Raw genomic sequence first — 16,464 nt, forward strand, 5'->3', positions numbered from 1 at the left:
CATTGTAAACAATTTAGATTTATTTAGATATTCCAGAAATATTCCAATATACTGTAGCTTTAGAATTTCTTTATATCTTCACACAAACGACACAATTTGACACACATGACAGTTAAAGGGAACTCGCATTCAACAGATTAACAGTCCTCCGATGTCTCTTGAAGACTTTAAACCTCGACCGGTGCTGATTTGAGATAGTTCTGTTTTGCATTGTGCAAAATATTAAACAGAAAAAAGGTCTCGGGTTGACATACAAAGGACGAGACAACAATGCATAACAGAAAAAGTATATACCTACTGTTTCCTCACTGGGTCTTAAATTATAAAATGTAAATATATTTTAATAAACTGCTATACGACACCCCCGTAGAGCCTTCGTTATTTGCCCTGCAGGTGACCCGTACAAATCTCTATGTACCCAAATAAATACAATATAATACAATATATAACAGTTCAAAGAAAGATGACTTATTACAGCACTGACACACAGAAGCAGCCGGCGACAACACGCTCACAGTGCGTTGGTGTGACTTGTGGCACGTACTTTGAACCTGTATCGTGTGGGGGGGGGGGGGGGGGTTTAAATCAATCAACACATCAATTAAGGAGCAATGACGTTTCCAGCAGACGGTAAACTCTTTTTAAAACACACACACATTTTTTTAAGGCATGGAATGAGCTACAAGGTGACAAAATGAGTCCAACAAACACAACGATACCTTCTTTGGTCAAAAATAAAATAATCTGCAGAGACACCGAGTAGCACGGGACACACGGGACACATAACTTGACATTTTCAATGTAATTAGAGAACACCGACACTTTTATCGGACGAAAAACATAACTCGTTTCTTCCGGACGATAACATTAAAAGGTAAAAATACATATATCCTTTTTTCAATTGACGTTACATCACCTGATTCATAGAATAAAATGTTCTTTGTTATTTCACCCACAGCTTGAAATTCTTCATCTCTTTATATACTCTTAATACATCATCTGCATTTTACAGCCTTTGCAAACACTTATAATATCTTTATATCCTCTTATTCTTCACTTCATATACATCTCAGCAATATAGATATTCAAATGTCATAAATATTCATTTAGGATATTTTATAATTGAGTATTAATGTAAAATACAATGAAAAAATATTCTGTTCGGTCTCGGTGTGGAGCGGACGAGTCGAGCGATAAGGTAGATTGCTGCTAGAGTATACATTCCCCCCTCAGGCTACGAAGCCGGAACAACAAACACGGGACCGTAATGATTTTCCTGTTGATATCCAACACTTCGCTGATACAACAAGAGCCCTACACACAAACAGAGGAGGGGGTAGGTATTGTTCCTCGCATATTGGAGTGTTAACTAAGCCGCTCCGGAGAGAGCCGTTCAATTCCAGGGCAGGAAAAACACTTAATGGCTTCAGACGGCAGAACGTCGGCGGGTTATCGACACATTTCGGCTGAGGAAGTATAGCAAACAGAGGAAGCCCCGCTCCTCGGTACCGTACCTTACTTTCTTCCCTTGTAGGGAGAGCGGGGAGGGTTGTCAAATGGGAAGGTTGTCACAGTCATCATATCTCAGCCACTAGAGGGCGCTGATCAAAACCGTTGACACAGAAAATGTTCATCATTAGTGTCAGAGGTTGTCTGCGTTGACAGTGGAGGTGAAAGCAGCATATCCTTGAGGTGAGACAACTTTATTTGTTGTTCATATGCAAAAGTAAATTTGGAGGCATCTCATGTTTTCCCTCTAACTCATTACAGTATGGGTTGACAGTAAAATAATTATTACCATTTTAAAGTATAAAGAGAGAGCTACAATTTAGTTAGGTTTTCTTAGCTAGGCTACTAATGTGGGCACTAGCCTCCAAAAGAGAAGTTGTCACATCTGCGCAAGCTGCCTTTGACAGCCCATATCTTTTGAAGAGAATGGATTCTACGAGAGCAAGGACTATCCATTTGTACCTGACACATTAAGCATTAATTGTGTACAGAAAGGGAATTCTTGCCATACACTGTTTTGGCAGAAATTAAATTGAAGTCAAAAGTGTGACAACTATCCCCGGTCTCCCTACTTTATTGGCTGTCAATCTTAAACTGCTTTCTGTGTTTGCAACGTACAGCCTCCCCGTTATCCTCAGCCTGCAGGCATGACGGCTTTGGGCTCGGGCTACAGATCGCCCCCTCTCAAACGTGGGACTCGTCCAGGTCCAGGTCGACGGGCGAGAGGGGCAAGGGCCGCCGGCGGGGCGAGCTCCGCCGCTCGGTGGACAGCAGCGGGGCTAGGAGGGGGTTTTCCGTGCCGTCGTCCTCGCTGAGGTGCAGCAGCGTGTCGCTGCGCGGCAGGAGGGCAGTGGTGTCCTCGTCCCCTGGGCTCTCTCTGATCCGGGGCGGCCCCGGCGGGGGTGGAGGCAGGAGGAGGCCCGGCGGCAGCGGCGGAGGTGGTGGCGGGCCCGGAGCCGGCGCCGAGCCTAGCAGCGGCCGTGGGGGAGGAAGAGGAGAGGAGATGCGGGACAAAGGGAGTGGGGAGCAAGTTCGGGAGAGGGGCAGTGGAGAGCAGGTTCGGGATGGGGGTGTCGGGGTGGAAGGCCGAGAGATGGAAGGGGGAGGGGAGAGGCTGCTGCGGAGACCCCACTGCTCTCTCTTCTCCTTGCTGCTTATGGTGGGAGGGACCTGGGGGAGAATTCACTCTGTTTCAAGTCTTTACTTTAACAATGCTTTCAGTACCCGGCCTGCTCAACACCAGCCCTGCCTACCTGATCCTCTAACCGTCCCTTTAAATGATCTATTTGCAGAACGCTGTAAGTGTCCTGGCTCCTGCCTTTAACTCAGATTTATTTTATCTTCCACTCAGATCACTCTGATCCTCCGCAGCTTTTCCTCTAAACGCTCCTTCTGTGTTCCGTTTGATGCTGTAGAGGTAATTAGTGTCCAACTGTCGTGTTTGTTTCGTTTTAACTTGCTCTGAGAAGCACTGGGCTGCACGTTTCATAACATTTACTGTAACATAAAGTCGACACTGGATAAAAGGACATTTAGAAATATATAAGCTGCTGGATTTGAATATAGATAATCTGTAGAAAAGAATGAGCTTAATTTGCATTGGATTATTTCAGAATGTCACGATCAACTGAGTTATTATAAATAAGACGAGCCGTGTATAAAAAGGCATGGATGCACAGTTTCAGCTAGTTAAGACAATTTCCCCCCAAATGTTTTATATTTTAACAGTTACCTCCCCCCTCCCTCTGCGGGTCCTACCTGTGTGATTACGGGGATGTGCAGGTCGGCGGTCACCGTGGCTGCAGAGACCGAGGGCGCTTCCGACCTCGGTGACTTTGAAAGGGCGGGACTGGACTTCCTGCCCTCGGCCGGAGGTTCCGCTGTGCTGGGAGTGGGGGGCTTGCTGCCTCCCTGCTGGCTGGAATCAGGATTCTCCGTAAAGGTGACCGACCTCTTCTGGTCTCCGTGCGCTGCGGGCACACATGCGTGCACGCGTAAAGTAAACAAACGGCTCACACAGCGGGAGTAGCAAAAACAGTGGTGGCAGGGATGGGACGGGACGGGACTGGGGGGGAAGGCAGGGACTGGGAAAGGATGCAAGACAGACATGCAGAGCACCCTACGGGGTGAGGGTGCAGATAAAGGGGGGCGGGCCGTAGCAGGGTGGAGAGGAAGGGTTAAGAGTCGTGTCTCACCTTCACAGTCCAACAAAGTTTCTTTATTTTGAAACAAAAGGCATGAGACAGAACAGAGAGAGTCAGTCTGGAGACAGGTGGAACAACTCACAGCATTGGAACAAACACACAGGGTAGTGATCAGGGAGGATGGGTCAGTACAAGTCAGGACACGCACACTCAATATTGTTTTCAATATGGAAATGATGTTCCAACACTGTAGAGCACTGCGATTTGGCTCGTCGTGTGTTGAAGTGCAGGGTTGTTAAAATGTAATATTATAATGTACAACTACTTTGTTTTCTTTTTTTAAATTACAATTTCATTTTATTTTAAGAGTGTATGGGCTTAAGTTTAGTTTCCTTTAAAAAAAATAAGTGTATTTATTTATTTTTATTTTGATTGACAGGTCTACTACAAGTTAATCAATAGTAATAATAATAATAATAATAATAACAAGAGATAAAGGCTTGTGTGCTGTTGTTACCCAGAGGTTTGTTCTTGGGCTGGATGCTCCTGCGGGTCGTGGAGAGCCTCGCTCCAGATCTGCCACGGGGTTCATTCTTCGGAATGGACAGCAGAGGGCGCCGCAGCTGAGGGAGTGAGATCCGGTGTAGACCGTCAACTGGGATTAAAACTATTCATTTAAACTATTAGCATCTTTGAGGGGTTGGGGTCCATACCTGTCGGAGGCCTCTCTTTCTTCCCAGCGGAGGCTGGAGCAGGTTCTGCTGGCCCGGTTCACTCTGCACACTGGCAACCCTGTTACAGTCAAACACACAAATGACACACAAATAAACCTAGAGTTTAAAAAGGCAACTGCATCCTCCGCTGTGTACTGAGTACGTCTTTGACTACAACAACATGTTGCTGCTATTCTACTCACTACACGCCACACACATGTCACAAGACACCTGGTCACAGAAACAGTGCTGCCATGAGTTATACACCGAGAACACAAGGGATAGTAGGGCTGGAGTAGCAACGCCGACTAAACAAACTTGTGGGATGTTTGACTTCTTTCTTTTCATTCCTTCATTCCCTTTTAGAAATTGCTACTTTTTTTCTATAAAACATGACCAAATATTGACAATGAAAAAAGTACGGAAGCCAGGAAAGGCCAGAAGTTCGCCATAATTATCCTTATTGAGAAAACAAAACTATTCTCCTGGTTATGTTGAAACATCTGAAAATAAGCTTTGGTGTTGAAGGAGAACTACATAACTTGACAAAATGTATTTCAAGCAAGGCCGCTCTCGGCTTCCGTACAATAAAGCAGGATCAGATTCGTTCCCAAAAGGAAAATTGGACAAAGAAAAAGCACAATCGTCTATACACACACACACTATGGTTGCCACCCCAGTTCCCCCTTGCCCCTACAGATTGGTATCCAGAGGAGGACGCCCAATTTGATCAGCGAGAAGCCTGATAGACACGCAAACAGAATGAAACACCATGGCGCCGATGGGAGAGTGATGGCTGTGGTACACACCCACAGCTGACAGAGGACACACAGAGGCAGAGCTCCCTGGCCCCCAGCTTTCTTTAGATGGGTTTTTTTTTTTTAGGAGGTAGGGGCCCAGTTAGGACAGCGCAGTAGATGAGCTGAGAAGATGAGGGTCAGTGTGGAAATCATTAGGAAGTAGTGGGGGAGGGGGGTGGGGGGGGATAGAAACAAGGCACACTGGACCCACACAGAAAGAGAGGGATACAAGTAAGTGGGGGGAGGTTTGGCGGGCCGAGGCGATTTGATTGGATGTGGATGAGTGATCGACGGCGAGGCGGCCAATAAGAGGAGGCCGTCCCGATGCGATGCCCCCTCCCAAGAATGCACCAACGGGACACACACAGAGAGAGGGCCACTGTACCTAGAGAGGTTACCCTCCTGCAGAAGGCCCTGGGACTCATCTAGCACATTGGGTTCACTGTGAAAAGGGGGAGGGGGGGCGGAGGGGGGAGAGGGAGTTTAGGGAGTGTAGTCGAGTTGTGTCGCCGGGCCGGGAAGCCAGGGCTCTGAACACAACATTTCTTACATCCTTACCAAGATACAGAGCTACTTCACAATGCTGCTCTGACTGTTGAACAAAACACAGCAGAGATCAACAGAGATATACACAGAAACAATGGCTGGGGGGATATGACTGCTTCCTGCACTTCAAACAATGAAAATATGGCATAAACTAGCCTATATTTAGATTATATTGGAATACCGTGTATCACAATATGCCTGGTTGGAATAGAAATTGGTCATGTTTGGCTCCATTTCTGATTTCCCAGTGACATTATTTCTGTTGGTACACCAGCGTACCTGTTCTTCTTTAACTTTAAGGTCAACTGCAAAAAAGTGAACACAATATCCTGCATATTACAACACTTATTAGAGGTTTTGAATATTGAATATCGTTATGCTTTCTATCCTCCTAAAATGAGGGGGGGAAAATTCCATGTTGAATTGAGACATTGCTAGATATAGTAAGTCATTTTTTTGTGAAATTGTTTTTGTCATTTGTCCATTTCTTTTCCCCTTTTTTAGCTTCAGCAATATTTAGCTGCCTCCCAGGGGTTTGCAGAAAGTTGTCATTCATTTGGACGGGCAAACTAAAACTACCATCCATGATGCTAAGTTATGTACGTACCCAAACTCTCCAGTCTATAGCAGAAGCTTGAATATTTTGTACTTGTGTGTCTTGCTGTCTCCGTGTATGTGTTGTCGGGTGCTACCTGTGGCTGGGCAGCATGGTGGTGCGGGGGACTTCGGGCTGCGATGCCGCAGAGCCGGTGGCGTGGCTGGAGAATCGGCGCTGCGTTATCCCTCTCGGCAAAAAGGCCTCGTGCTCGCTCACCACGCTGGGGATGCTCATGGAGTCGTCTGCGGGGAGAAAGATGGCGGCAGTGAGTTCTGCTTTGCTACAAATGTCAAAAAGATCATTGGATTGCGACTGACTTTCTTCGTCGTCCTCGTCGGTGCGGCTCAGAGTGTCCTGGGAGGGCTGCCGCGACGGTTGACTTTCCTGCTCCCACACTGTGCCGGTGCCCGTGTTGGAGCGCGACATCGTGGCCAGACTGAGGCGGTACGCTGATGTAGAGGTGCCCACCGTGCTGATGGAGGTCTTGCCCTGGTAGGCTGTAGAGTGGAGCCAAACACACAGGCTTAAATGTGACATGGAAATACGTGAATCGTGTTATTAAAAACTGTTCTCCACGACTGTGTCTGACCCGAGCCGCTGTGCACAGCCTCCTTCAGGATCTTGAGTTCATTGTTGAACTCTGCGAACAGCGAGCTCTTGCAGAGGGGTCGAGGGATGAATCTCCGCTCCAGCTGGTCGGCGATGTGGTGGCGCGCCGTGATCTCCTCCTGGGAGTCGGCAGGCTGCGTCAACAACTAGGGGAACGTGAACAAACCAGTAAGAAAGACAATTAGGGAAATAGTGCATTCACAATTGTGGTCAGATTCATTCAGGATTGAACCAGTGAGATTTCATCAAAATACTTTATTCTACGGGTCTTTTCAAACTGTTGTTTTTTTAAATCGTGGTTGTGCTGGACTTGGATATTGTAGTAAGGCATTAGTGAATACACAGTGAGTAAAACGTGTAGAGCCCGTGAAAACCCTCAAACTGCTTTACCTTGCACTGGATGAAGGGCCGCAGCAGGACGAAAATGGGGACGCGGGTTCGGACGATGAAGTCGATGAAGTCCCAGAAGGCCAGGCCGCCCACCTTCCTCAGAGCCATCTCCTTCACCTGCAGGCTGAGCCGGTACCACTGGTTCCCCAACGATCGCTCGAAGCAGACCAACACCACCTTCAGAGCTGCGGGAGAGGAGAGAATGAAACCAAGGACTCAGAGAAGATGTCAAATGATGTCATTAGTCATTCATACCCAGATACGCCGCCTGGCTGGTGGACTCGGCCAATCCCTCTCTGCGCAGGTCCTTCCCCGTGTCGCCCGGGGTGGAGCAGTGGGCCGGGGAGGCGTCCAGCATGAAGTTCTTGGTACGGGAGGTGGAGATGATGCGAGGAGGCAGGAGGATGTTGATGACCGTCTGGAGGAGCAGGAAGATCTCCGGCTGCTCCAGGTGGGGGCTGTCTGCAAAACACAAAGAGAACCACATTAATTTCTTCATTCAGATCACTGAATTTAAATGCCTATTTAAGATCTGCGGGAAAGCTTACACTGAGGAGCAAATTCATAAAAGGATGGAACAATATTTTAGACTGCTTGCTTGAACAAAAACGTTGCTTGCTTTGCCCCCCTAACTGCGCTGCTCAGCAAAGAGCATCTCCGTGCTCCTGTGTTTTCTGAAGTTACCTTTGCTTCCAGAGCCCACAGTGAGCACAAAGGGAATGAGCAGGTTGAGCAGCATCCCCTCTCGCCTCTCCTGATTGGTGAAAGGTGAGATCACATGGCTGAGAGGAAAGTCCTCCTTCAAGGCCTAGTGCGGAGAAAAGATTAACAAAACAATGTATAATCAGTTGCGGATGAATGGATGTTAAATGTAGAATCAAGACGGGTCAAACCCAGGCTACCTGAATCTGCAGGGCGACCAGTCGCACCACCGCTGTGCTGAAGGGCAGTGGGGGGGACAGGTAGGGGCTGAGGTGGAGGAGAGGAAGCCCGTCTGCCACGCTGGAAGGACCGACCACCCCCATCACCTGACAACACAGAAGAAGAATTGGACTCAAAGCATTCTGAAGCATGATTGGGGCACGCTTTAGTGTGCGTTTTCATACCAGGTTGACGCAGACGTTGATGAGCGAGCGCAGGTGAGGCAGGAAGGAGATGATTGGCTGTCGCTGCAGGGTCAGGCAGATCCCCTCGATCAGGTTGCTGGCAGCCTCCCACTCCACCTGTCTCCTGGAAAACACCCACCCATACAACACCACCCCGCACCCAGATAACAGCACATTTTTATGAATATTAAAAAAGACCAACACACAAATGCCACATCCGCTTTGGGAGGAATTCAAGCTATCGTTTTCTTCTGAAACGACTTGAATGTGGCATCAATATTACATCTATTATATAGTCCTATAAGTGTTTCAAGCTAATTCACTATAAATATAAACAGACGTTATATAAATTATACAAATATTTAAAAATAGCCTACCACGAGTCTCAATTACAAGTGCATCATTTTTGGTTAAAAAACTCCAGTCTCATGCAAACAACTACAGGCTTTATGAGAAATACATTTAAAAACGTATAGAATAAAAACATTTCAAGGTAAGAATTCAACACAGTCATGTACAGACAATAATAACACATTTTCCGGTATAGAATCATCATCTTTATGACTGTTGTGAAGAACATAGTGACAACGAATCGTGCCAAGCTCACAGACATCACCAGCTACACACTGCAGCGACAGATCCTGGGGTCAGCACTCACCTGAGGGCGCAGTCCCTCCGCCAGTGCTCTGATGTAATGGAAGAGGATGCAGGGGCTACTGCTGCACTGGGGGGGGGGGGGGGGGGCTTTATTTGTGGTTTGGCTGTTGGTATTAGAGCATTTTATGACAGCTTTAAACACTTTACATGGAGTTCATTGTCCCTGCTTTCATATTTTATCCTGTTCCAAAGGTTTAAACAATCGGTTTGTTGTTTTGCATTTGTAGCTTTCATTTAAATAAATACTCTTAGCTTTTTAAAGACTGTTTTCAAATGTATTTAAAGGTGATTTTAATTGTCTGTTTTTGTATTCTTTGCTTAATGTTTTCCATAAAGCATTTTGAATGGCCTTGGTGTTAAAATGTGCTATAGAAATTCCTGAAAACTCTAACTTCTCCTACCAATACTTCTGAGGAAGCGGTTATTATTTACATTTTGCTATTCGTGTTGCTTTTACGCATGAAATGTTCTATAGAAATAAGGTATATTGCTATTATTAAAGATAAAGGATTTAATTGTGTATTGTAGGTGACCCTATTATAGTAATCATGTGGAGAGCAATCCACATGTTCTTATATCTATACAACATCAATAACAAAAGCATATTCATTAACATCAGAAATAAGATATTAATACTAATTATTTTCTTAATTCTTTCCCTGAAATTAAAATCTGCATCCTCTTTCATGACACAAGACTCAGACCTGGCTCAGAGGGACCGCTACCGTTTCGCTTTGACCTCTTCCCACACCCACAAGTACGAAATCACGCCACAGCAGCACTTACGGTACAGCACCCACCAAGGCAGCGCTACAGAGGACAGTGCCAAGAAGCCGTCTACCAACTGTACACACCACGGCACCGGCACAGCACGATACACTCACAGGGAGACGGAGAAAGAAGATTGTATTCAACAGACCTGGTGCATAATGCCTGTGGGCGAGCGCACCTTAGCGTAGGCATCTTGTGGATTTTGTTGAACATGCGGTCCAGCCTCTTCAGGATGAGGATGAGGGCGGGGCGCACGGCCTCCGAGGACCAATCGGTGATGGGCAGCATCTCCATGATGTAGCGCCGCAGCCCTCGGCTCTCCATGGTCAGGGTGTCGTACGGCGCCAGCTTCAGCAGGGCGTGGGCGATCTCCGCCAGCCTGGGAGAGAGACACACACACACCTTAAGTGCAGTACAATAATGCTTTTAAACCTACTGAATAAGACACATGCCTGATACAGTAAAGAACCTTTAAAGAACGGGTAAGAAAAAAGTCAACAATCCACAGAAATCTGATGCTGGAGTAAATCTCTTCACCTCATGTGGGACTTGATGTCCAGCAGCTCCAGGGCCGTGACCCGGGGCTCACCGGCGACGTTCTGCAGGATTTTCAGTCGCGGCCCGCAGTGCTTGTAAAACTCGGTGCAGATGTTTAACAGCGACTCCCGGGGCCGGCGGAACTCCTCCCTGGCGAGGCGCTCGTCCAGCTCCTCCCTCGGCATGCCCTGGCCCTCCTCCAACAGGTGGAGGTTGTCTCTGAGCACATGCATGTAAAAAGGAATCTCTGAGGCCATCTATTCTACCATCAGTGTCGACATATATTTATGTTTTGGCCCCTTTACCTCTCACCCTGTGGATGTCTGAAGCTTTGTTATGGTTTCTTTTAAGCTATCCCTTAAAAACTAAACAGAAACAGACTAACCTACATGAAGAACGGTGGAGAGATTATACATGTTTTATACTCTTACTCTTTCAGAATTATCCCTGGCAATGGAAATGTACTATTTTTTGCATTGCTCGTATATCCATTTATATTGCCTGTGAATGTCAGAAGGATAATGGTGTCCTGCAATGTTTTATGGTAGAGTCCTGACCTGGTGTTGACCCCTCCGGACATAGCGTGGTTCGCTGCGGTGCCTCCTTTATGGCCCTGATCACAGCGGGACAGCTGCGGCGCTGTCATGGGCCTGTGGACGAGGTGCGATTCACATAATGTAAGCAGCTAGAACGACATTGCACCCTTATGTACAAATGAAACAGCCTCTAAAAATCCAGACATGTTTCAATGACGGACCTTGTGAGGGTCTCTGAGCTGTAGAGGAGGGCCTGCAGCGATGTGGCCAGAGCAGCGATGGCTGCGATCTCATCTCTCGCGGCTGAGGCACACTCCATCGTGACTGTGTTGCTCTTCAGCTTCTGCAGGTGGCAGGGGACCAGAGCCTCCAGCACCATCAGCATCTGAAGGCTAAAGACATACAATCAAACCGTCAGACGAAAAGCTGAACAGGGAAGGAGATGAAGAAGCCTTGAGGCCTCTGCGATGTGTTTTCCCCACCTCCGGAAGGACTCGGGGGCGTAGGCGACCACGGTGACACACAGCTTGATGGCCTCGCTGATGGAGAAGGCCAAGTCCTCATTACCGTAACAAAAATCTGAAACAACAAGCCAATTCAGGACGGAACAAAAACAAACACCTCACTTTTCTAACTGACCCAAATAGGCCACACTCAAAATTAACCTCCAGCAGTATCATAAATAAAAGACAATATTATGTCCGTTAAAGTTACCTACCTAGAGAGCGTAGCGGTTTCTCAGCCTTCACCAGCTCCAAAGCGTCCAGGGCGTCCTTAGTTTCCCCCTCCAGGGAGATCAGCAGGTCGAACAGACACTGGGCTGACACTCCTTTAGACAGACCGGTGCTGGTGCTGGTCTGGGATGGAACACAGTACATTTTTAACTCATTTCAGGTGTCCAGGTATGTGTGGCACAAGTGGGTTGTACTTCAGTGTTCTTACTGTGAATTCCAGCAGTGGAGCGACGCTGGCGAACAGCTGCATGATGAAGGGTTTGCGGTGGAGGATGTAGAACTGCTGGCAGCAGAACTCGATGCCTTGCCTCAGTAAAGGGTCGGTCTCGTAGTCTGCGTAGACCTTTCAGAAAAGCACAGAGGACACAGTCTGAGAAAGGTAGGTTATCACACTAGGACGTATCAAAGACGCAATGCATGTATGGTACCTGCAGCATGGTGGGCAGGATCCACTGGTAGCCGCTGAGGGAGAACAGGTGGTTGAAGTGGACGGCGGTGTTAATGGCGGTGGCGGTGTACTGCCTGAGGAGGGCGCTGTCCTCCGGGTGCAGCAGCAGAGCCCCGTTGAAGACGTTGAGGAAGAGCATCATCTCGTCGCCCCACGGGTACTCACTGGGCATGCCCAGAAACATCTCCTCCAGCAGCTTGATCCACAGCACCTTGTGGAGGGTGTCCAATCCAAACAGCTCCTTACCTGGGATAGAGGTGGCGTTAGTAAATCAACCAGAATTCATTTGATATATCAAGTTATAGTGCGCCTCACCTTGTGGCTCATTGACCAGCGAGAACTCTGCATCAATGGCGGTTCGAGGGAAAGATGGCAGGCGGAGGAGGTCTTCCTGCAGCAGGGACACGTGGGACTGCTTGTGCACGGCGGGCATGTGTTGCGTGAGGGAGATGAGGAAGAGGACACGACCGACTTCCTCTAGTTTACGGGAAAACACCTGGAAGGAAAAAAGTAGAGGAAATGAAAGGAAAAGTATCCTTAGCGATCAAATGCAGCGCCTAATTTGTCAAATTTGAACTCTTGCATACCTGTTTCTGGATGAGCTCCTGTCCTTTCTCAGGCAGCATGTGGACCAGGTTGAGCTGGGGAGACACTGACCTCCTGAAGGGGTAGATGTCCCTCACATATGTCTGGAGGAGGAAGACGTCAAAAACAACTTTATTGTGGAGAAGACAGACTATGTTCAAATACAGCCAGAACACGACAAGAGCGAGTCCAACCGAGCGCCCTCTCTGCTATGTCAATATTCATCCTACAAACAGGAACAGAAACATAATGCATCTACCTTGCTATAATGGATCAGGTTCCATCGTTTGTCCATGAGGAAGTAGTGTGCTGATCTGGCCTCGGGAATGTTGAAGAATTCCAGGCACTCCTGTTTTTTTGGGGGGGAGGGACAAAAGGAAATTAATCTGCATATTTTATGTATAACACGTAACAAAGAAGTACTTACTGAAGTATATTACTGTTCCTCTCCAAGACTTTCACAAAGCAAATCATCAGAATACTTCCTTCATCACTGGCGTCCTTACCTTGAGCAGAGCTTCAAACTGAGTGTCTTCATGCACTGGAAGCTGTGTTGGGATGTCACACTCGTTCTGCCCGTGCACCACCAGTGTTTTGGTTCCTGTATCATCAGTGCACAAGAAACCACATTTCACATTTCAAAGAACGCATGATATCCCACGTTGTGCCACTAGGGGTCTGTATGGGATCTAAAATGATTTTTAGAGTGAGATCACCTGGCATGGATGCGGTGACCAGCAGCTTGACCTCACACTGCTCCTTCTTCATGGTTTGCTTGAGGTCTTTGAAGAAGAGCCCCTCCACAAAGCCCACCACCTCCCACAGGAAGGTCAGCGTGGCAGAGATGGCGTCCATGCCCCACTCGCACGGAGTCCGCACAAAGTACATGATGAGTCCCACCTAGGAGACAATGGACTGTTAGCTGAGAGTAACGAGTCCTGAAGCTCAATAAACAAATGACCGTAGAGAGAGTGGTTTCACCAGGTAGTTGAAGAGGATGTGAGACGTCTGGGCCGGCAGATCTCCGATGTTGAGCAGGAGCTTCCTCAGCATGTACATCAGCTCGTCCTGATATCACAACACAAAGAATAAGTCACATTTCCCACTTCAAGCCTCTATCTTGAGCACACATCCTCATACATGAAAGACTCAGATATGAATCAGTGTTAGTTTACCCACCTGTCTGTTGCTCACTGTCAGTTTCTCCAGGAAGTGGCGGAGAACCAGGGCGGGATCTTCAATCAGGCAGTTCCACAGGATTTGTTGGGCAACAGCACTCACTGAAGAAACAAAGAAGGAAATAATTGTACTTGAAAAAGCCTCAAATTGGTCAAAAACTGTTGAAATTAATGCTGTTTTGCAAATATTTATCTCTTTTACTTCAACCTTGAACTTAAAAGACCAACAGCTTTATTGTACGATGACACCTACCGGCCACACCATCCTCTCGCACCTCTCCGTCCTCCATGAGATGCACTATGGGCAGGACTGCAGCACAGATGCATGCTGGGAAGACAGCTTGGGGCGGCTGTAGCATGTGGTGAGTAGGAGTGTGTTCAGTTGTGTTCTCTTCATCTGGGGAACAAACATTGAAGAAGATGAGATCAAATGTTAATCGAAAGTCCATCTTAGGCACATTTTAAAAGTACAAATAAGAGGACAATTCAAAATAGTCTTTATTTTCATACCTTCAGCACTGGCCACTGAGCGGACAGACCACACGGAGCCCCGACGGAAGGAGTAGTTCCTGTGCGAGTTGCTGGAGGCGCAGGACGGGCTGACGGACAGACGCCGTGATGCCAGGTTCACCACTTCTTCTGCTGGCGGGATCAATGCCCAACATGACCAGCACAGAAACAGGAGAAGCAAAACATGCGATAAGGACACAGAGCTGTACGACATCTATTGTGAGCCCGCACGGTCGAGTACCTTTTGACCTAATTATTATAATATACATTAATTAATATTTAAACCAAAGACCTTTTCACACATGTTGAGACCTGTCCTTTTCAGGTTAGGAATCAGCTCAGTAGGTCTGAGGTCGGATGGAAGAAGGATCAGTGGTAGATGAGGTTCTCAGGTGGCAGGAATCTGGTCCTATTTAATCCCAGTCGTAAACAAAGCAGTCTTGCGTGGAAGACATAAAGTCGGCTGTTTGGCTACGAACGTGTTACTATGTTCTAAAGAGGACATGTGTTGATCATTTTCAGGATCATATTTATAATTAAAGCCACTGCTGTCACATTTTTCCTGTAGTGGCTTGAATTATTTTTCACCCTCTGTCTGAGCCTTTGCGGACCATTCCATCACACCCACCTTCTTCCTCCTGCTCGGGCGGGGGGCTGCACGTGGGCTCGTAGCAGGCCTCCTGAGCCACGGGGATGGCAGTGACGATGCTGGCCTCGCGGCCCAGGCGGCGCTTCTCCTCCTCCTGCTGCAGGTTCTTCAGGATGTGCTCGGCCCGCTGGTGGGAGCGCGACACGGCCCGCGCTGAGAAGGATTTCTGGAAAGGGGTTGGCAGGGAGGATCAGACGGCCGGGGGCAGAACAGCGGACATGCAGGTCAGAATGAGGGGGTGCACAAATTAATACAAAAATACACAGTTCTGATCTCTCAGGGACGTGTGTGCACAGCTATTCTAGGGCTCACGCTTACATCTGAGGAGCATTTTGTAATGTCAAATGACCGGACAACACAATAATACAGTAACTCTCCTCCAGCACCGTAAGGAACACTGTTAGGGTATTGAATAGGAAAGACTTCAATCATGGCAAATTGTGACGAATAAATGTATTCAGACTGGACTTGGGAGAATTTACTGTATCTTGTGTACAGTAAATGCCTCACAGCATTCGCACGAGTGCTCATACACATACATATCCAAATAGGCTGAACGCATGATATGAGAAACATACACAGCAAAGTCATTCTCATCCAATGACCATGCATCAACAGCACGACACGCACAAAATGTCTGAATGTCCGATGCATGCTGTTATTTTTGCCTTTTGTATCTTACGATCAGAACCTTTTTGGAGTGGTGTGTCACTGATCAAGATGCAATTATCTGAAATGAACCCATGAAACTGTCCCCCCCCCCCGCTTCTGATCCGTGATGAAAACCTAAAAAACAAACACATAAAAAACACCCAAATGGAGAAAAATTTCCCTCCTGTCTTTAATGATCTGGGGTAACAAGATGCATCAGCACAAACATCCGGACAGAAATACCAACTTACTATGGTATGGACTGACTGAATTAATGTAGAGTACTAAAAACAAAGACAGTCGATAGGTAAATTATAGAACAGGTGCTCGCAGGTCGTCATCAAAATCTATTCAACATGTTTTGATAATCATGCTTTAGAACAGAAAAAAAAGACAAGAAAGTAAGAGGTAACACCAAGAAATCTGTTCAACTATGACTTAGAAATGTGTTTCATGTATTGGCCTTGATTTAATTAGCAGATTTCTTGGTGCAGTGGTCCACACTACACTTGCATAGCAATAACAAACGTGTTCAAAAGCAGCCTAAAGGGAAGTGTATGTGCTAAGCAATCCAAAATGAGTAGCGAGATAAGATACCCCCTACTCGAAACTGACATGTTTTTGCGTTACACGTAAGAGGTTTAAAGGGTCGGTTCAGTAGTAGTGTCTAACTGAGAAAGTTGTTGAAGTTGGAAGATGGTTTATTTTTGGGCTGAACGGACCCTTTAAAAAGGACACTAAATGACTACTACCCAACCCAGGTCAGTTTGTTTGTGATGCCACATCCATTTGT

At 47.0% G+C, this 16,464-nt stretch overlaps 1 protein-coding gene across 1 annotated transcript in view; it reads right to left on the reverse strand.

The window, feature by feature from the left end:
• Window positions 1–16,464, reverse strand: part of LOC134860629 (protein unc-80 homolog) — a 43,596-nt gene continuing 27,132 nt past the window's right edge. The window contains 32 exon segments of the mRNA XM_063877393.1: window positions 1–2,679; window positions 3,268–3,479; window positions 3,705–3,725; window positions 4,171–4,276; window positions 4,367–4,445; window positions 5,552–5,608; window positions 6,405–6,552; window positions 6,628–6,807; window positions 6,900–7,065; window positions 7,310–7,494; window positions 7,565–7,771; window positions 7,994–8,117; window positions 8,212–8,337; window positions 8,416–8,539; window positions 9,992–10,222; window positions 10,381–10,599; window positions 10,938–11,030; window positions 11,138–11,308; window positions 11,399–11,495; window positions 11,635–11,773; window positions 11,859–11,993; window positions 12,079–12,344; window positions 12,414–12,594; window positions 12,686–12,787; window positions 12,943–13,032; window positions 13,190–13,284; window positions 13,400–13,583; window positions 13,665–13,751; window positions 13,863–13,963; window positions 14,115–14,258; window positions 14,372–14,503; window positions 15,000–15,186. Of these exon segments, the coding sequence (XP_063733463.1) occupies window positions 2,194–2,679; window positions 3,268–3,479; window positions 3,705–3,725; window positions 4,171–4,276; window positions 4,367–4,445; window positions 5,552–5,608; window positions 6,405–6,552; window positions 6,628–6,807; window positions 6,900–7,065; window positions 7,310–7,494; window positions 7,565–7,771; window positions 7,994–8,117; window positions 8,212–8,337; window positions 8,416–8,539; window positions 9,992–10,222; window positions 10,381–10,599; window positions 10,938–11,030; window positions 11,138–11,308; window positions 11,399–11,495; window positions 11,635–11,773; window positions 11,859–11,993; window positions 12,079–12,344; window positions 12,414–12,594; window positions 12,686–12,787; window positions 12,943–13,032; window positions 13,190–13,284; window positions 13,400–13,583; window positions 13,665–13,751; window positions 13,863–13,963; window positions 14,115–14,258; window positions 14,372–14,503; window positions 15,000–15,186 (4,875 nt within the window). The 3' untranslated portion in view covers window positions 1–2,193.

The sequence above is a fragment of the Eleginops maclovinus genome, chromosome 24 (assembly GCF_036324505.1).
Source record: "Eleginops maclovinus isolate JMC-PN-2008 ecotype Puerto Natales chromosome 24, JC_Emac_rtc_rv5, whole genome shotgun sequence".
Taxonomy (NCBI): Eukaryota; Metazoa; Chordata; class Actinopteri; order Perciformes; family Eleginopidae; genus Eleginops; species Eleginops maclovinus.